The 21,874-nt window shown below is 46.4% G+C and overlaps 1 protein-coding gene across 2 annotated transcripts in view; it reads left to right on the top strand.

Moving 5' to 3' along the window:
* The window catches only part of KIF16B (kinesin family member 16B), a 327,221-nt gene that overhangs the window by 202,344 nt on the left and 103,003 nt on the right, over positions 1-21,874 (top strand). The window contains exons 20-23 of one of the 2 annotated variants that reach the window (XM_044289349.1): positions 4,945-5,103; positions 5,495-5,603; positions 7,345-7,395; positions 16,611-19,403. In XM_044289349.1, the coding sequence (XP_044145284.1) occupies positions 4,945-5,103; positions 5,495-5,603; positions 7,345-7,395; positions 16,611-18,668 (2,377 nt within the window). In that variant the 3' untranslated portion in view covers positions 18,669-19,403. Of the gene's footprint in view, positions 1-4,944; positions 5,104-5,494; positions 5,604-7,344; positions 7,396-16,610; positions 19,404-21,874 lie in introns of those variants that run through there. The other variant, XM_044289350.1, reaches the window with a different exon arrangement.

Below are 21,874 nucleotides of genomic sequence, written 5' to 3'. Positions count from 1 at the left end.
CTTCTGCGTACGTCCCCTGACTGGAGAGGGTTTCCATTGGGTCCTAAGGAGGAAAGAATCTCCCTACATGCTGACGACATGCTTATATATACTGGAGATATAGCGCGTTCCATTCGCCCAATAATGTAACACATTACTGAATTTGGTACCACAGATAGACAGTGGTGGTGGTCTCCCACCACAGATAGACAGGACGCAGGTCCAACTTCGAATCGCCAATAGTTTTAAATATTTGGGGATAATGATAACGCCAATAATTACGGACTATGTTAATGTTAATATAGACCCGCTGATTTAAAAATTTACAGAAAAAGTAAATGCCTGGTGTAAGCTCCCCCTATCTGTAGTTGGTCGCTGTAATCTAATAAAAAGGATATTGATGCCCCAACTGTTGTATGTACTACACAATGCTCCTGTATGGATTCCCCAGGATATTTTATAAGATTCAGGGTAGTTTTCGATCCTTGGTATGGAAAAAGAACCAACCCAGAATACGTATGGAGTCTCTGCTTCCAAATCTGTGGCTTTACTTTATAGCAGCACAAATACAACATTTTAAGGGGTGGGACAATTTACTGGTTTGGGACCCCCAGATAGAATAGCGACATTTATCATGAAGCAAAAAATATCTATCGCTATGGCGGAACTGGAAAAACCGCAGACCTACCATGGGACTTATTCCACATTATCGCTGAAAACAAAAGTTTGGTCTTAGTTTGAAGACCTGATTGGTCTTCAGGGCCTCTATGACAACAGGCCTCTTTGGCGTAACCCACGACTGCCTGAAATGTTTAGACTGGAAGGCTTTTCCCCGTGGGAAGAGAAGGGTATCTTCTTTCTTCATCAAATTCAAAAGGATGGAGTTATGAAATCATTTGCACAGGTACAACAGGAATTTGGTCTCCCTCACTATATTTTATCAATTCCTGCAGCTTAGGCATGCATACCAGGCGCAGTTTAAAGAGGGCACATCACTGTTGGCTTCCCCTCCGATAGTTCAACAGGTGCTGCGTAGTGGCAATTCTAAAGGACTTTTTTCTATCCTCTACAGACATTTATTTGATAAAGCTGCCTACCAATTAAGGATGGGTGGGAACGTGACGTCGGAGCTATCACACAGGAGCTGTGGGAAGGAATTCTAGCTTCAACTCCTAGCTTGACGCTTAGTGCAGCCCAACACCTATCTCAACTATATTTAATACACAGAGTGTATAAAACTCCTGTTTTCCTATACAGGATAGGTATTCGACCAAACTCATGCTGCCCTCAGTGTGGGGTGGAGGAGGCCTCCTTAATGCACATGTTTTGGGATTGCCCTGAGTTAGGAACATACTGCAAAGAAGTGCTGCAAATAATTACCCAGGTGACTCGGATACAGGTAGTGTGTGATCCCAGATTGGGTATATTTGGGATCACAGATATGCTTGGAGGGGAGCGGAACACCTTCAAGCATACAAAGAATGTTATTTCAGGCTAGAATACTAATAGCCAAATACTGGATAGAAAGAAGACAACCCACTAGACGGGAGTTTATAAGCAGAATTAATAATATACTAAGATGTGAAAGAGGAATATATCTAAAAAGAAGATGCCCAGCAAAGTTCATATCCATTTGGGCAGGTTGGTTTAAAGTCTCTGGATTGGCGTCACGGGCACTAGCGGGAGACTGCCTGCGGGGTCAACTTTCTGCATTAACACATCTACTCTAAAGGGTGGGGAACTCCAGTATATCCTAGATGGAGGTAGATATGTGGTTTTGATACCCCAACCTGGGAAAGTCTAATGTGTAACATGATAATACATTGAACTAATCATAAGCCAGTGCATTATGTTTACCCAACTTGGGTTCAAACGGTCATCTCTTCGCAGGGAAGTTTGGGTTGGGGTGGGAGGGGGTTATTGTTATAAGTAATATTATGTAAGGTGTTCCTTCCTGACAGTCAGCTTGCTCGTTCAGTAGGGGTGAAGATACATGCATTGATCACCTCCAGAGCTATTGCGATCACTCGTCCTCATAAAACTGCATCGTTTCTGGACAGCAGCAAAGATCTGCTGCAAAGAAATAATAATTTACTTGAAAACACTTTACATGGGCAGATTCTCGGGAACGAGTGCTCGAAGGAACGTTCATACCCAGTAATCTGCTTGAATATCACTCCGTCTAAATCCACCTTAAGGGTCCATTCACACGTCCGTGTGTGTTTTGCAGATCCGTGGATCCGCAAAACACTGACATCGGCGATGTGCACTCCGCATTTTGCAGACCGCACATCGCTGGCACTTAATAGAAAATGCCTATTCTTTTTCGCAATTGCGGACAAGAATAGGACATGTTCTATTTTTTTCGGGATCGGAATGGCGGACCCGGAAGTGTGGATCCGCAATTCCGTATCCGTGCAGCACATCAAGGCTGCCCCATAGAAATGAATGGGTCCGCAATTCCGTTCTGCAAAATGCGGAACAAAATTGTGGACATGTGAATGGACCCTAAGGCTGAAGTTCGCTTTGGACCGTGCCTTTTTTTTTTTTTTAAGATTAAAGGGATTCTGTCACCAGGATTAATGATATAGCGATATTTACAGTTGCAAGAAAAAGTATGTGAACCTGCACTGTGAATGTTTACATGGTGTGTTCAATAAAAACATGGTAACATTTAATTCTTTGTGTGTTATTAGTTTAAGCAGACTGTGATTGTCTATTGTTGTGACTTAGATGAAGATCAGAGCACATTTTATGACAAATTTGTGCAGAAATCCATATCATTCCAAAGGGTTTGCATACTTTTTCTTGCAACTGTATATGTGCCCATTAGTCTCCATTAAGTGTTTAAAATGATCCCTCTGTTTATGCTCTGTGTGTGTTAGAGTCTTATAAAAATCGATCTTATTAATATGTCAATTACCTCTGTCAGGAGCCCAAGAGGGTGTCCCACAATATGTTGGAGCCCAGCCGCGCCCATCGATCCGGAGCCCAGCACCGCCTACTACTTAATTTATTCATTGCACTATCCTGACATCATGTAATCTCTGCTCCGTAGTCTCGCGCAGGCGCAGTGGACACTGTAGTCTGCGCCCGTGTGGACTACTGGCACCGGCTTCGACGAGTCAACTGCACATTCGCCGGCTCCCTCGTCGAAGCCAGTGCCAGCAGTCCGCACGGGCGCAGGCTAGAGTGTCCACCGCGCCTGCCCGAGATTACGGCACTGAGAAGAACTGACGTCAGGATAGTGGAGTGAATAAATTAAGTAGTAGGCGGTGCTGGGCTCCGGATAGATGGGTGTGGCTGGGCTCCAACATATCGTGGGACAACCCCTTGGGCTCCAGACAGAGGTAATTTACATATTAATAGTATAGCTTTTTATAAGAATCTAACACACACAGAGCATAAAGAGTGGGATTATTTTAAACACTGCATGGAGACTAATGGGCACATATAAATATCGCTAGATCGTTAATCCTGGTGACAGAATCCCTTTAAGTGCTGTGGCCTCTTCACAGCCTTTCTCAGAGTCCCGGCCACCCACTCTGCAGGGAAGCTGCAGCACAACTCCATTCAAGTGTGCAGGGTAAGCTGCAGTTCACTGGATGGCCAGGAGCACAGCTGTACAGGGAAAAACTCAGGAATGGTGGGGGTCTTAGAGAACCCCACCAATCATAAAATGATGGCATTTTTTAGAGATGAGATGGTGTCTACTATTGTATAACTATAAATAGTTATATTAAAGGGGTACTACACGATTCAACAATTGATGATTTATCCCTTGGATGGATCATCCATTTCAGATATGTGGGGGTCCCGCATCTTCACCGATCAGTTGTTCTGCAGTAACCCCAGCATCAGTACTACATAGCGCCGTGCACTGTATAGTGTAGAGAACAAGTTACTGCAGAGCTGCTCCCGCACTGATGGATGGTGATGTATGGTGAGGTCAGGCAGCACTGCGCATTAGTCGGCGGGTGCTCGGTCTTGCGGATGTAATCCCGAAGTCTGCACAACAAAGAAAAACCGGCACTCCCATTTTCTTTGCTCAAACGGATTTATTGGTCACTCATGTAACGCGCCTTTCGACACTCACGGGTGTCTTTTTGAAACAGAAAGTGAGCAGCTGCTCACTTTCTGTTTGAAAAAGACACCTGTGAGTGTTGAAACGCGCGTCACATGAGTGACCAATAAATCCTTTTGAGCAAAGAAAATTGGAGTGCCGGTTTTTCATCGTTGATGGATGGGGATGTCGGGTGTCCGACTCCCACCAATCTCATATTGATCACCTATTCTACGGATAGTTTACTAATTGTTATATCCTGGAGACCCCCCTTTGTATATACCTATATTATAGATATATTCTAGATAGAATGTTTTTTTGTTCTTTTGACAATTCTTTTATCTAGTGTGAAGCCGATCGCATATGTAGCACTTCTGTGGTATATGAGAAAGACCAGAGCGGTTTTAGCTGTATTTAAAAGGGTTATCCGAGATTTTGATACCGGTGTCCCATCCTCAGTATAGGTCATCAATATCTGATCGTTGAGGGTTTGAGTCCTGGCACCACCGCTGATCAGCTATTTGAAGAGGCTGCAACACTTCGGTCTCTTCCTGGGCCAGTGAGATCACATTCATCGGTCACATGGTCTAGGCGTTGCTCAGTCCCATTCAACCGAATGGGCCTGGACTTCAGTCCCAAGCACAGCCCCTATTCAATGTACATCACTGCTTGGTAGGCTGCGTGGAGGCCGCAGCACTAACCAGACTCTTCAAACAGCTGATTGGTGATGGTGTTGGGAGTTGGACCACACCAATCAGATATTGGCAGACCTATCCTGAGGATAGGTCATCAATATCAAAACCTTTGACGGCCCCTTTAAGGTCTCTTAGAATGTTGTTGTTTTTATTTTACTTTTTAGCCCATCTTATTTTTTGCTATTATGGTTTCTATAATTTGTGCAGATTATCTCAGGAAATCCAGCAGCTGAAGCAGAAGATACAAGTGACTGATCCACTTTCCAAAACTCTGTCAGGAGCCCTAGAAGAAATGCCGTCCTTTGCCAACTCCCCAGCAAGCCCAGTGAAATCTCAGTCTCAATTGCTTCAATTGACTGATGACAGGTATATAATCCTATTTAAATCCCCTTCTAGTAAGCATGGTAAAACATGGGCCCAGCTATAATAACCGCATATTGTGCGCGAATGCTTTTATCGCTTTCGGAAAGGGTATTGTTATTCCAGGATGCACTCAGAAATAAAATATTATTGTAATAAAAAATGTAATTTTCTCTTCTTTTATAGTATTTATGTATTGTATGTAAATACCTGGTGCCGCTGCAGTAAGTGGATGTTGCTGACAAATATCCCCTTTTGATTACGCTTTTTTTTTAAGCACTTTGTTGGAATGTAAATTGCTAGTCTTAGATGTAGAAGACGTGGTGTTTGCCTTTATATCCAGAGAACTGATAGTTACTTTCAAGACTGCCTGATTAACTTATTTATGGTTACCCAGAATTCATGCTTACATTGAAGAAGAAGTACAAAGGCGGCTTCAAAATATTAATTTGCCCAGTGAAGTCATCAGCAGCCTGAGTATGTCCTACTCTTCTGAATCTGAAAAGGTAGGTATTGTGAAATCAGTAAGTTACCTTACTTGTCAAGTACAGCGTAGTTTGGGAGACAGACTCCCCCCAATTTTCCAATTTGGTTTTATTGATCAGATCTGTGAAAGCCTAAGCGGCACCTGGCGGCTCTCCTCTCCTGTTAGTTTTACAAAAATACCTGTAGTCCCCACAAAATAACAATTCCGGAACATATTTATCGGAACTTTGCTGTGCAATTTTCCTCTGTTATTCTCCCTAGAAATATATGAATAAATTGATAATGTTACCAGTTGTGGTCATGCCCTGACGGACTCTGGCATTGGGGCTGAGACAGTAAACTCGGTTGCAGCGGGAATGCAGTCTCCGTGCAGAGCTGACCTGGTTCTTCACGGAGATCGGAGCGGGAGACAACCTGGCCGCTTCCTAAGGCTGAGTTCACATCACCGTTTAGCTTTCTGTTCTTCTTATCCGTCAGAAGAAGATAAAAAATGTAAAAAACAGGATCCCGTAAAAAAAACAAAAAAAAAAACTGATCCTGTTGCATCAGTTGGCATCTGTTTGAGCTCTTTCCGTCTGAGATCCGTTTTATTTATTTTTTTTTACAGAAAAAAAAGTCCTGCATGCAGTACTTTTTTCCATCCCAAAAACTGATCTCAGACTGAAATGGCTTAAACTGATGTCAACTGATGCAACAGGATCCAATTTTTTTCAGGATCAGTAAAAATGGATTCTGTAAAAAAAGACATCTGTCCATCCAGTTCAGCCTGTTGTCCTGCAAGTCGTGTGATATTGAGCTTAGCCGTTTTGACGTGAATTGAGCTGAGCTGCAATACCCTACACAACCAGTGGACAGATGTGGTACTGTTTTTGAATAAATGCAACTGTGTTTTTCTAATTCAAATTTTAGTGAGCGTGTTTTATTTTCCATCTCTATTTGTTTAAAAAATGGGAATATGATTGTACAATTTTTGAATGGCCACTAGGCCTAATAATGGGTCATAATTTCCTTTTCTGTACAGTTAACTCTTCAGTAGCCATCACATTATCATAAGGCTCCCTCATCCTGCCAGCATTGCGGGCTACTGTCCTGTGTTCTACTACGCAGACTCCACAAGAAGCATTCACCGTCTGCGCAGGAGAATAATTTCCTGTCTCTAGGGTCCCACCCTCGGAACGCAACTAAAGACTACTAGTGCCGCTGCAGAACGCTTTTCCAGGCGGCTGCAATCCGAGGATGGGACACTAGAGGCAGGAATTGATTCTACTGCGCATACACCGAACGCTAGTTGTGGAGTCTGCACAGTAGAAGTCAGGATGGGGGAACCTATGGAGCCATTTTGAATGAGGTCACTTCAAGGGGCAAAAGCTGCAAAAACAATCCACAGGCCCTATTTACAACAGCAGTAGCCAGTCCAAACACAGCACATGAAAAAGAGAATGGATGAAAGGTATTGAAGACAACAGCAGGGACAGAAATACAGTAAACTAAAAAGATTGGAAAGTGACCAACCCCTTTAAATATAGATAGTGACATGGAAAAATTCACCAAAAATTCAAAAAAATAAATAAATGTTTAACATAAAAACTAGATTTTTTTAAACAATAATGAGAATGTGTCAATAACATGGCGATAGTGCTTTCTCTGCTTGTGGTGCTTTACCTGTGAATGTAGGACTGATGGCTAATTCTTACATTTGTTGGAGTAATTCCGGTTTTACATTTCTAGGTCTGTGTTCTTACTTGTGTTTGTTGGTCTTAGGGGCCTGACAGCTTTCTGAATGGAATTAATCAAAGGAAAATGAAGTATGAGGTATGTACCCATTTACCTTAATTTGCTTTGCATGCCTCAATGATTGGTGATGGTACTTTACATGATTGATTTTTTGCCATCCTTTATTTGTGACCTCATTTATTTCTGATTCGTTGAGATTTGGGACTCTATTTACTATTTATATTTTTTTCCTCAATGTGAATGGAAGATGCCATGCCGCAAACACTATGGCTCTGTACTGATAAACTCAAGAAAACTGAGCTTGTCATCTGCAGATAACACTGGTAGATACCTCCAACTTTTATCAAATCTGCAGGCCACATACACACTAGACCATTGTCAACCAAGCCCACGTTTTTTTCTGCAGGGCCGAAATCGGAAAATAAAAGGAGTGGGCATATTGAATTTAGATGTCCAATCCTTTTGTTCGCCCAGGAGGTATCACAAGCATGTATGTGTATCTGGGAGTCAGGAGAGAACACTAGTTCAGCACCTTAATGTAATCTTATATTGATAACTAGGGATTGGCGAATTGACTTCGGATGAAACATCTGAAGTTGATTCGCATAAAACTTTGTTCCAATACTGTGCGAAGCAGGAGCTCCGTAAAAAAACAATACTGTAAAAAACCATTTACTGAACTCTAATTCGGTTCCAAGTGGTACCTTGGAACCGAACCAGAGTTCGGGAAATCTTTTTTTACAGTACAAATTAATTTATTAAGTAATTACGCAAAGTCTCGTGAGACTTCGCGAAGCAATAACTTCGGCTTATCGAAGCCAATACATTCTAATACACTGTACAGAGCTCCTGCTCCGTACAGTATTGGAACTACGTTTTATGCAAATCGACTTCGGATTCATCCAAAGTCAATTCGCTCATCCCTATTGATAATCAGTGAAAAGGGCTAACCTGCGGTAGGCCATGGACAATATGTTATTGTTTTTCTAATCTCATAAACTCCTTTTCAGTTATGGTGAAACCTTAAAGGGAACCTGTCACCAGGATTTTGTGTATAGAGCTGAGGACATAGGTTGCTAGATGGCCGCTAGCACATCCTCAATATCCAGTCCCCATAGTTCTGTGTGCTTTTATTGCTTTAAAAAACCGATTTGATACATATGCAAATTAACCTGAGATGAGTCCTGTATGTGAGATGAGTCAGGGACAGGACTCACCTCAGGTTAATTTGCATATGTATCAAATTGTTTTTCTCGCCCATTTTCCTTGGGGGACACAGACCTTGGGTATAGCTCAGCTCCCTAGGAGGCGTGACACTAAGTAAAACTGTTAAGCCCCTCCTCCATCAGCTATACCCTCAGCCTGGAGATAGAGGCTACCAGTTTTAGCTTAGTGTCCAAGGAGGCAAGACACTCCCTGCTACTGCAGGGCTGTTTTCTCCTTGTTATTTTTACTTTTTCTTCTAATTTTGTTATTTTATTTTTTCCTAGGGATACCAGAGACGCATTAGACCTCTCTGCTCTCCCGGGGTTGAGCTGCGCCAGTGCCAACTTATCTGCACTGCTGCCTCCCCCACAGAAGCAATAGGAGGATCTGGGCAGCAATGGCTCCCCTACATCCCGCCAGCTAGGGGGTCGCCCGCACGCCAAGCCCCTCTTCCAGCTTCCTGCCACTGCGGTGCCAGTGGCTGAAGGGGCGACCCTGCTGGAAAGGACTGAGGGTGAAGACGTCGGACGGTGAGATGGCTATTCCAGCCCATTCCCCGTCCCTATCTGCAGCATCTACCCCTCTGGGTAAGGGGGGCACCCGTGGTCGCTCATTCTGAGCGCTCATCTGCAGGACAATGCAGCACAGCAGCATCCTCAGCACCCCCACGCCGTTCCCCCCCCATGCTGCTATCTTTCTCCCCCCCCTCCCCCTCATTCAGGGCTGACTCCATTTTTCTCTTCTCTCTCTCCCCCTTCCCGCCGAGAACGGGGGGCGGGGCTTAGCGGTCCCGGCAGGGGGCGGGGCTTACGCGCGCGTCATTTTGGGGGCGGAGCTACGTTCTCCTTCACAGGAGACATTTCAAGCGCTGGAGGGGGCGGAGCTTGTTCCCCGTGCTTTCTGCTGAGGTTTCCCGCGCTTCCTCACTCCTGACAGGAAGCTGGGACACGGTGGGGGACTCTAACCTCCTGTGTACATCGCTCGGCTTCTGTGGGCGCTCTCTGCTGCTCTCTGCTTCTCTGCTGCTGCTGATCTGGGCCATCTCCTGACGTTCTTCTGAGGCACTGGTAGGACAGTTAACCCTCTCCTAACCCTCCTGGTCATAGCTGCTATAACCCTTTGTGGTCTCTATATTAGAGTACAACCACACTTCAGCATGTCAGATCCCACAGGTGCCCCCAAACCCTGGTACCATGCCTGTACCGCCTGTAAGGAACTTTTTCCGCGTGGGCAATCTGAGCCGCATTGCCTTGCATGTCAGGCCCCGGTGCAGGGCCCGCTTCCCGCTGCGCCCCCCGGTGCCTCTAAACCCCCTGACTGGGCTAGGTCTCTGTCTCAGGCGGTGGAAAGCCTTACACACGTAGTGGGCCGTCTCGTGGATAGACCGCCTCTCCCGCAGGCTGCCACAATCCCTGTCGCACCCGCTGGGACTACCGTTTCTGCCGCCCCCACTGGTTCCCTGCCTCCCAGCGAATCTTCCAGGGCCCGGCATACTCAGAAACGTTCAAGGGTTGAGCGCACATCTTCTCCAGATGCTTCGCTCTCTCCGCCATGCGTGCGAGCTCAGTCAAGTCTATCCTCTCAAAGGGATACGCTTTCTGAGGGAGAACTGGCGGATTCGGACGTGGACATGGACTCAGAGCTTCCGTCCAAATTGGCGTCCGCGGTGGGGCATCTTGTCACTAGCATCCGTGATACCTTTCAGCTACACGATGACCCCCCCAGCTCTGAACAGGCCGGCGTGTCCTTTCTCCGCCCCAAACAGGCCTCCAAGGTTTTTCCCATACACGCTGATTTTTCTTCTGTGGTATCCAAGGCTTGGACTCGGCCTAACGTCCGCTTTATTACACCCAAAAAGCTGGACATTTGTTATCCCTTTCCAGCGGATTCTGTGACCACGTGGACATCCCCGCCTAAGGTTGATCCTCCCGTGGCTCGCCTGTCCAAAAGCACTACTATTCCTGTACAGGACGGATCTTCCCTCCAGTCTGTTGAGGACCGTCGTACGGAATCCCTCTCCAAGGCCATATTTACTGCCTCTGGTTCGGCCCTTAGACCGGTCTTTGCCTCCGCCTGGGTTGGCAAAGCGGTCTCTGAATGGGGTTTGCAACTGGAACGGGAGTTAGGGTCGGACGTCCCTGTTCAGGACCTCCGTTCCTTAGCCCAACTAATTGTTCAGGCCGGAAAATTCGTCTGTGAGGCCTCCCTTGATGCGGGTGCCCTCATTGCCCGTTCCTCTGCCCTGGCAGTTTCTGTCAGGAGGGAACTCTGGCTGAAGGTTTGGGCGGCGGACGCCGCTTCCAAACGCTCTTTGGCCGGCCTACCATTCACGGGTTCCCGCCTGTTCGGAACCCGTCTGGACGAACTTATATCAGAGGCCACGGGTGGGAAGAGTACTCACCTCCCCCAGTCCAGGCCAATGGGCGCCCCCCGTGGTCGCGCTGGTTCGTCCTGTTTTCGGTCCTTTCGCAAGCCCACCGGGTCTAGACCCGCGGCCAGTTCTTCTTCCTCTGGCCCAGCCCAGGATAGACGCAAGAAGCCGTTTTTTCGGACGCAACCTACCTGGCGCAAGTCCCAGCCTGCACGGGCTCCCACAGGCCAGCAGCCCTCTGCCTGAAGGTGCGCCCCCACCCACCCGGGTGGGGGGCCGCCTTCTCCTATTCAGGAACGTATGGCGGGCCCACATCTCAGACGCATGGGCGCTCGAGATTGTATCTTGCGGATACAAAATCGAATTTGCGTCCATTCCGCCAGACCGTTTCTTCCGATCCCGTCCTCCGCGAGATCCCGTACGAGTGGCCGCCTTCTTCGCGGCCATTCACTCTCTAATGGACAAGGGTGTCGTCGCCCCCGTGCCTCCGACGGAAAGGTTCAGGGGGTTCTACTCGAACCTCTTTGTGGTTCCCAAGAAGGAAGGCTCAGTGCGTCCGATCTTGGACCTAAAACGCCTGAACCGTTTTCTCCGACTGCAGAGATTCCGGATGGAGTCTCTCAGGTCCGCAGTGGCCTCCCTGGAAAGAGGGGATTTCATGGCCTCAATCGACATTCAGGATGCATACCTCCACGTTCCGGTTGCTCCATGTCATCACCGCTTCCTGCGCTTCGCGGTGGGGGACGATCACTTCCAATTCGTCGCCCTTCCCTTTGGTCTGGCGACGGCTCCTCGAGTGTTCACCAAGGTCCTGGCCCCTGTCTTGGCCCTTCTACGTTCAAGAAGTGTTTTTCTTCTCCCATACTTGGACGACATCCTGGTCAAGGCACCCTCCTTCTCTCAGACATCCCGCAGTGTGGAACTCACTCTGGAGACCCTGACGCGGTTCGGTTGGATTATCAACCACCCCAAATCTTCCCTTACCCCCTCCAGACGGCTGATCTTCCTGGGGATGCTCCTGGATACAGAGTTGGCGGAGGTCCGCCTTCCGTCGGACAAGCGTCTGGCCCTTCGCGGGTCGGTTCGCAGTCTCCTCCGTCATCACCGCCCTTCCCTCAGATCCAGCATGCGGTTGTTGGGAAAGATGGTTGCCTGTTTCGAAGCGGTGCCGTTCGCACAATTCCGATCCCGCACCTTTCAGAGGGCAATTCTGTCGGCCTGGGACAAATCACCGAGGAGTCTGGACAGGACCTTTCTTCTGCCTCCCCTGGCTCGGGCTTCCCTCGGCTGGTGGTTGCATATCCCTCTAAGGGGGAAGTCCTTCCTTCCACTGAACTGGCTGGTGATTACCACAGATGGCAGCTTACGGGGGTGGGGGGGGGGGGTTTCCCTCCCCGGTCCGTCCAGGGCGTTTGGTCTCTATCGGAGTCCAGACTTCCAATCAATATTCTGGAACTGAGGGCGATTCTTCTGTCCCTCAGACACTGGACCCATCTGCTGAGGGGCCACCCTGTTCGGATCCAATCGGACAATGCCACGGCTGTGGCATACATAAACCATCAGGGAGGCACTCGCAGCGCTGCAGCGATGCAAGAGGTGACCCTCATTCTCCTCTGGGCGGAGACGCACGTGCCGGCCTTATCTGCGATTTACATCCCGGGGGTGGACAACTGGGCGGCGGATTTCCTCAGCCGGTCCACCATCGACCCGGGAGAATGGTCCCTGCACCCAGAGGTGTTCGAAGCCCTTTGTCTTCGCTGGGGTCGCCCCGACGTGGACCTCATGGCCTCCAAATTCAACCACAAGGTCCCCCTATACCTGGCCAGGGCACGGGACCCGAAGGCATACGGCGCCGACGCGCTCGTCCTTCCGTGGCGCGAATTCTCCCTTCTGTACGTCTTTCCTCCTTTTCCCCTCCTGCCACGGGTTCTTCGGAGGATCGCGGCAGAGGGCGTCCCCGCGATTCTAATCGCCCCGGATTGGCCCCGCCGGTCTTGGTACGCCGACCTAATGTTGCTGTTGGCAGACGCACCGTGGCCACTGCCCTCCAGGGAAGACCTTCTCTCTCAGGGACCGATCTTCCACGAGCATTTAGGCTCGCTACGTTTGACGGCGTGGCTATTGAGACCGCCGTCTTAACGCGACGGGGTTTCTCCGCGGACGTAGTCCGCACCATGATCCGGGCTCGTAAGCCCGTATCCTCTAGGATCTACTATCGGGTTTGGAGGTCCTATCTGGGGTTCTGTGAGTCCCGGAGCATCCCACCTCTCCGGTTTTCTCTTCCCACAATCCTGTCCTTCCTCCAGTCGGGTCTGGACCTGGGGCTGTGCCTCAGTTCTCTGAAGGGTCAGATTTCGGCGCTGTCTATTCTTCTCCAGCGTCCCCTGGCCCCTCTAGGGCCAATTAAGACCTTTTTACAAGGGGTGGCTCACTCTGTTCCGCCGTACCGCCCTCCAGTTCCTTCCTGGGACCTGAATGTGGTGCTCTCGTCGCTCCAATCAGCCCCCTTCGAGCCTTTACGGGAGGTCTCCCTTCGCCTTCTGTCCTGCAAGGTCATCTTTCTTGTGGCCGTCACGTCTCTCCGACGGGTGTCGGAGTTAGCGGCTCTTTCTTGCTCCGAACCTTTCCTGATCTTCCACCAGGATAAGGTTGTGCTTCGGCCTGTCCCGACTTTCCTGCCAAAGGTGGTCTCCGCCTTTCACATCAATGAGGACATCGTCCTTCCGTCGCTCTGTCCCTCTCCTTCCCACCCCAGAGAACGGGAACTGCACCGTCTGGATGTGGTCAGGGCGTTGAGGATTTACTTGGAGGTCACCGGGTCCTTTCGGCGCACGGACTCCCTGTTTGTGGTTCCGGAGGGTTCGCGCAAAGGGTTGGCGGTCTCCAAGGTGGCTATTGCCCGTTTCATTAAACTGGCGGTGTCTGAGGCTTATCGAGCCAAGGGCAGACCTCCGCCTTTCGGCGTCACTGCTCATTCCACCAGAGCAGTCGGAGCTTCCTGGGCGCAGAGGCATCGGGCCTCGGCTGAACAGTTGTGCAAAGCAGCCACTTGGTCCTCTCTGCACACTTTCACTAAGTTCTATAGGGTGCATACGCATGCATCAGCGGATGCTGCTTTGGGCCGCCTGGTTTTGCAGGCAGCGGTTTCCTGATGCTCTGGTGGTGTTCCGCCTTGGGTTTGTGGTCCCTCCCTTCTTGGACTGCTCTTGAACGTCCCAAGGTCTGTGTCCCCCAAGGAAAATGGGCGAGAAAAGGAGATTTTTGTATAACTTACCAGTTAAATCTCTTTCTCGCTCTTCCTTGGGGGACACAGCACCCACCCTTCTGTGTTTGGTTACAGGGTTATGGTCTGGCGCCCCGTTGGGTTGCTGGCTGGTTGTTTCCGTTATTGGTTGTTATCCTTTCACTACTTGGACACGCAACTGGTAGCCTCTATCTCCAGGCTGAGGGTATAGCTGGAGGAGGGGCTTAACAGTTTTACTTAGTGTCACGCCTCCTAGGGAGCTGAGCTATACCCAAGGTCTGTGTCCCCCAAGGAAGAGCGAGAAAGAGATTTAACTGGTAAGTTATACAAAAATCTCCTTTTTTTCCACAATAAAAGCACACAGAGCTATGGGGACTGGATATTGCGGATGTGCTAGCGGCCATCTAGCAACCCATGTCCTCAGCTCCATACACAAAATCCCGGTGACAGGTTCCCTTTAAAAGGGGTGCCACAAAAAGTATTCAGCATTTTTCAAACCAGCACATTGGACTGAATACTTTTGTAATTGCATAAAATGCATCTGTATGGTGCCACCTACTGTTTGGTACTTTTCCTTATTCCTTGTCCACCTCGCTGAGGTGGTCTCGTGCTCCGTTTAATTTTCAGCTTGCACCAGCCACATCTTCTGTTATAAGCTGTGACAGCTACATGGAGAGAGCTGTAGCAGACATGCCCCCTAAAATAAATCAAACACCCTGATCTGCTTGCCTGGGATAAATCCAGCAGAGCAAAGAATGGGGAGATCTCTGGATCCATGCACGGTACAGGGCTGGTTCTAGCTTTGTTAGAAAGAGATGATCATGTACTATATGATGTTTGGTTATCTTTTATTTTTTTTGCATCAATCATGCCATAAACCCTTTAAACGTTAGGACATTGGCCAATTCCACAAAATTAGCTGCATCTACGGTACACACTTCTATTGTCTACCATCAGTGGCCACCCATACTGTTGGCCAAACTTCAGTTTTTGGCGGAACCGACTGTCAGTCAAATGTGTATGGATAGCTTCCAACTTAAACCCCCCCCCCCGCACCCCACACACACGCGTGCACCTGAAAATGAATGCCAGGGAGAAAAGTTTTGCACAAATTGATTTTTTTTTGCTTGATCCTATGGTTCCCTCTGAGAGATCAGCCACCATCAGATGGGTCATCAGATGGGTCGGTGACTGGCAGCTTCCTTCTCCTCTCCCCATTGAAAACACATGTGAGCAGCCAAACCAAGCATGTGTATGGGGTAGTCGGGAAAGAGCAGTTGGCCAAATGATCATTCGGACAACAAATATCTAAGGTGTATGGGCACCTGTAGAGAACTAGATACTGTCAGTCTAAAATTTGCCATGGCTTCCTGGCTGTGTTTGAATATTTAGCCTGGTTTAGTGTTCACCTTAGGGGAAGTAGTACTGGAGTTTTTAGGCAGCTGTGCTCCCTCCTCATTCATCAGAATATTACATGCGCATTGACTGACCCAAATGTAGACTTTCTTAGAATGATAGCTGTGAACTAAGCAATGGCTTGGCCATCAGTGGGAACCATAAGGCCAGTGCATTTGTTGTACGGTTTTCCTTATTAATTAGTTTGTAGAATTGTTAAAAATACCTGTAAATTTGGTCACATTGGTATTTTTGCAGTGATTTTTGCCAAATTACCAGCTAAGCCCAGCCTTCAGTTGTCTATGAGAACAATAACACTTGTACCTGTTTTATGTCCTACATGACCAGTAGTTTCCCTGATTAATTTTTTAGCTAGTTTTAATAGGGTGGGTCAATATCATACATTGGGGGCATTTTGCTAGGATATGCCCCTAATGTCCTCTGGGATCCACAGCTATCTCTAGAACAAAGCCCACAAAGTGAAGGAGAGTGGACCGTGCATGCCCGACCACCGTCCATTTATTTCTGTGGGACTGCCAAAAATATTATATGGATTATCATGTCCCACTGTCTATTAGGACATGACTCCCTTCTGCCACATTACTGTCCCTACATTGCCTATGCAATGCCATGTTCTGTGCATAGATTTTTCTTGTTTGCAATGTCTTGGCACTAAGCCGACCAAAGCATACATTGTGGTGGGTGAACATGCTGGATGGCCATGTGATTGACACATCTGGTGTCGTCGCTTACATTGAAAATAATTGCGGCAGGCTTGTGCTCATTCACAATACCAGCACTACTGGAATATAGCAGTCAAGTGCTGACTCATAAATGAGGCCGTTGTGGGAGGCCAGAAGGGGGATTACCGGTTGGAGGGACTTTTTGTCATTTTAGGATTAAGATCCCAGAATATAATTGTCTAATTGTTCGTATATACTGTTCATAAATAAAGTGATGGAATCAGGGGTATTTCCTAAATCAGCACTAATCACACAATAATTGCTTCACTGGAATTTAAGTATATGCCCATAAAGGAAATATTCGATTGTTTCCTTTCTTTAACATTTTAAACAGAAAGTTCAACACCCTCTGGCAAATCGTAGAAAGCTGTCTGTTCCCCAGATCGGAGCAGTATCCTCACCACCTACAAGAATGGTGCTCCATGAAAGACAGAATCTGAATCCCGTGACTGCTAATTTATATTCTCTCTTCACACAAAAATGTTCTGACTCTCAAGAGAAACATTTGAAGGAAGAGAATAAGAAAGGGAAAAATAGATCATCCATTAGTGAATATTTTGACTTTCTGTTTGACAGAGAACATGAACCAAGTCACCTTCTCAGTAGTAATCTCTCACACAGCAAATGCGCTCATCAAAATATCTCATCTGCCTCTCAGCAAATTCCTCCCAAGACCAAAGGGAAGCATTTAGAAAGTGTGTCTGGTGACCGCGATTTCTTTAAGATGGAACCTGACCGGACTTTGTTCCAGGAGATGTCCTCCTCCAAGATGAAGGCGCTTGATAATGAGCAACCCGAGTGCAATGATATATCTTACTGTAATCTCCCTGAGACCAATATGTTTCCTGAAAATGATTTAAAGGAGAACAAGTGTTTCTGCCCAACTCACCAGGGTATCCTCCTACAGCCTCACGTTTACCAGTGTGACTGTGATCAGAGCAGCGATAGCCCTTTGTGCCAAGATTCAACACATTATAAATACAGTTTGCAAAATCTTTTTACCAAGTTTTCTTATCTTTATAAAGAGAGGCAGCTTCCCACTCTGCAAAATGTTATCAAGCAAGCCAAGACGATATGCAGCGTGCAAGTGAATAGTGTCCAGAATCTTCCAGGTCTTTCACGTATTAAAGATTTGCAGTTTGTGAATTATTTTCAATCAGCACAGTCAAACAAGAAAGGAGAGTCCGAAGTTCTGCATCCTTACGAGAACAAGGTAAAAGTCTACAACATAGTTCCAACAAACACAAAGAGTACAGATGGGGAGAAGCTAATGCTGGTTGAGTTTTCTCCAGGGAAGGAAAATGCAGTTGGTGGAGGACACCATGTTTCGAAATTTGAGGATGATGAGACAGATAATGTTAATTTTTTGGCAAGTACGTTCTTGAAATTTCCGAATAAACTACTGGAACTAAGAAATTGCCGCCCAGTTGAAATTATTGATCACTTCCTCGCTACTGTGCCAAACCTGTGCATCAAAAAGAACGAATGTAGATATGTCTACTGGCTCTCTGTTGGTAATAAGAGTCACCCAGAACCTCGACTTGCTTGTCTACTCTTGTCCAAATCAAATCTTAGCTTTATAATATTTTCAGGTACTGAATCAATGTTTCTTTTTACTCTTCCGGTCCGTTCATTGGAAGAGCTTCACATCAGTTTCGGAGGACAAAGCCTACAGCTCCTCGGTTCCTTTGAGGACTCCCCCGTGACTATATTTACATTTGACAATAGCTGTACTCTGCAGCTATGTCAAGTCTTAACAAAAATGCAAGTGACGGATTCAGAGTATGCCAAATATTGTAGTCATCCACTCTTGAGTAGGGATCTGATGGAGCTGTCAACTGACTGGAATGCAGATCTCTCTGACCTTGTCTTCACTAATGGTTTCAAAGTGACATGCACCTTCAAGAGCGCATTAGCTGATGTGGCGTATCTTCTACATGAAAATACTAATGGCACAAAACCAGCATTAGGAGACATGCACTTATTGCTTTACACATCAGTTAAGGTAGACCATATGAATGGGCAATGTGTATACATGTCACTGGCTCTCACCAACGTATCTATTGCTCTTGTACTTGATGGAGTTTTCCAGGCAAACTTAGACGTCAAGAGTCCTTCATCATCACGTTTTGACCAGATAAAGCTGCATTCTCTCAGTGACGTGAAATGCATTGTCTTAACAGACCAGGAAGATTCAACCAAAATCGCCATTGTTTTTTCTAGCACAGACAAGAAATCTACAATAGAGATGAATGAGAACGAATTGCTTTCAGTTATTTCGCAGTCTGACCTTAAAGAAAATGTATCTCTAACTATAGATGTGTGGAGACTGACACTAAGCTCATATAAACATGCACTTTTTCTTATAAGGCACTTAACTTTTTTGCAATAGTATAGTCCTAAAAAACATACCACAATCACAACTTTTTTGTGGTGTGGGAGACATTTAAGCTCGGCGCTTTTATAATAGTAATAGGAGGAATTTTTGCTGCCCATATGATGTGTTAGCAGTTGTAGAAACTAATTAGGAAAGTAGGACAGTTGTATTAGGCTCCTCGTTAGGTATTATAGTAAGTCATAGTAACAAAAAAAAAATGAAAACGTAATAAATACTAACCTCTCCTGTTTCTTAGCATTTCCTTTCTAGGCTCCCAGGTTCAAAATGGAAGGTGCAGGCAGCAGCTTGTTAGCGATGTCACCAGCAATGCCCACCCAGTGTAGTCTATTAAAAGGGGTGATCCGACACCATAGCAGACCTCACAGTGGCTGTCCCCTGTGATGCATGGGGAGCAGGTCAGCGATTGGCTGCACCGGTTATATGCTTCCTACCACCACCATTGTCAGAACAGAATGTTGCTATCAACTCAACAGGGAGGTGAAGAGCCGGCCGTGGAGCTCTAAAGGCCAAACCCAGTGGCGGGACCAGGTAAGTATGATCACTCCCCCAGATCGGACAATCTGTGAGGCCTGCTATAGTGTTGGATAAACTCTTTAAAGGACTTGGCAAAGGCTTAGGCCTCTTTCACACTACAGTATGTTGAATTCAGTGTTTTGCGTTCTGTTTTTAATGGATCCGTTGTTCCGTTTTTCTGCTTCCGTTGTGTTTCCTTTCCGTTCTGTTTTTCCGTATGGCATATACAGTATACAGTAATTACATATAAAAAATTGGGCTGGGCATAACATTTTCAATAGATGGTTCAGAAAAAACGGAACGGAAACGGAAGACATACGGATGCATTTCCGTATGTGTTCAGTTTTTTTTGCGGACCCATTGACTTGAATGGAGCCACGGACTGTGATTTGCGGGTAATAATAGGACATGTTCTATCTTTCAACGGAACGGAAATACGGAAACGGAATGCATACGGAACACATTCCAATTTTTTTGCGGAACCATTTAAATAAATGGTTCCGTATACGGAACGCAAAAAACGGACCGCAAAATAGAAAAAAAAAACGGTAGTGTGAAAGAGGCCTTAGGCTACTGGAGGGAATCATCAGCCTCAAGCTCACAGCAACATATACAGTATGTGGCCATGACAAGAACCAGGATTGTTGTACCAGTTTAATACCACTAGTGTGAATCTAAAGGAGAGGAGGATGTTGGGGATGAACATAAGAGATACCTGTAGACTGTCACACCAGACATTTGCTTAAAAAAAAAGGCCCATTTTTCCTTGACTAAAACCAGTTTTGGAAAAGCACCCATGCTTTTTACAAAGAGACCGCAAGGCAGTATATAATGAAAATAATTTGTACTGCGCTTTTCTCCCAGGGTCTTATAACGCAGCAATATTTGTATGGCTGCGGCGACTTCCTGGGAACTTAGTGGCTGCTCCACCCCAAAACACTGTGGAGAAGTGGAGACAGAAATTTTAAGTGCAGTTTTCCGGTATTGCACCGCATCCTCTTTAGTGGTTACCTGCAAGCTGTCTGCCTTGTAGAGTTAGTGCAGGGTTATTACATCTCCTCCATCCCATTAGGACTAAGCAGTTGTAATTACCAAGCACCGCCACAATAATGTCAACAGCTTGCAGATAAATGTTGACGAGGAAGCAAACAGCTGGTCGGCAGGGGTGCCAGGAGTAGTTTTTAAGCCGACACCCTCAATTGCTTTTCAATGGCTCTTGTGACAGGATATCATGGTGAGTTAAAGGGAACCTGTCATGTGGATATTTGATTATAATCTAACTAATTATATACAATCATTAACTACTAAAAAGTGCCTTAGATGTATTCACTAACTGGTGTGACAGATGGTTACCTCATAATATACACACAAAGATGCCGCATGCTAATGAGCTGATTTGAGTCCAGCGTGATGTCAGTGAGTCCAGCGTATATTTAATTCAGTGCTATAGCCACTCCCCTGCCCACCTGCTGCTGATTCATATGGAAACAAACTGTCATTCAGCAGCAGGTGGGCGGGAAGACTCAGGAGCTCATGAATATTCATGACTCATCATTATCAGCTGGAGCTTTTCAATACAAGATGTTGGCAGATTGACTGGGTCAATTAAAGAAAGTGACCCAGCATTTTGCTAAGCGAATCAGTCACTTATTTATGTTGCCCTTAGTTAGGACACCATAAAACTGGTGACAGGTTCCCTTTAAGTTTAAGTGTTAACTCTACTACATCTGTATATAGATTTGTGGGGAAAGGTTCAGTAACACACAATTATCTTATTAATTTACATTTCTGCTCATTCTGGGATTTGAAGTCCAGGAGTCGGTCCTATCAGTGACTGACAGCCTTCCCTCTATGACTGTGTATACAGAAATAACTGTCAATCACTGATAGGACCGCCTCCTGGACTTGGAAGCTCATAATGAGCAGGAATGTAAATGAATACATTATAAGTTATATCTGCTCAGCTCCTCCCGCTCTATAACTTGGTTCCTGCAGCTCAGACACCATGTGCAATGTGACAGGTTCCTTTTAGTTCTGGATGTGCGAGGTGTTAGAGGACCTGTCACCTCTTCTGATATCAAATGAAAAGAAGAGACATCACTCCATAGTCATGTAAACCAAAGGTGTGGTTTATTGCAGATGCAATGTTTTGGCTGAAAAGCCTTTTTCAAGCAAAAAAAAAAGGTTCTTCAGTCCAAACGTTGCATCTAGAATAGGCCACCCCTTTGGTTTACGTGGCTATGGAGTGCTGCCTCTACTTTGAGTTGGACCAAACACCCACTCTACTTCTGATTTTTGTTTGCTTCTTGGGCTGCTGTTCCTCCATTTTTATATCACCTCTCCTTTTAGCAAACACTTGCAGTCCCCATGAAATTCTGGAGCATCTATGTATTTTGCCATTCCTCTATTATTTCTACTATACATTTATGAATAAATTGCCAACTGGGTGTTCCCATTCTCCTTGGGAAAGGGTGTGTCCCTACACTGCCAGCAGTGATTGGACAGTGTCAGACCGGTGCTACCCCGTTGTCAATTACATCATAGATTTTCAGGAGGAATAACACAGGAACAGCACCATGTAGATTTATGAGAAAAGATGCTGCAGAATTGAAATTTCATGAAGACTAAAGGTATTTGCTACAATAGACCTGTCCGGAGAGATGCCGGGTCCCCTTTCAACTCTTTAT

The sequence above is a fragment of the Bufo gargarizans genome, chromosome 4 (genome assembly GCF_014858855.1).
Source record: "Bufo gargarizans isolate SCDJY-AF-19 chromosome 4, ASM1485885v1, whole genome shotgun sequence".
NCBI lineage: Eukaryota > Metazoa > Chordata > Amphibia > Anura > Bufonidae > Bufo > Bufo gargarizans.
This window is presented reverse-complemented; position numbering and strand designations above follow the sequence as displayed.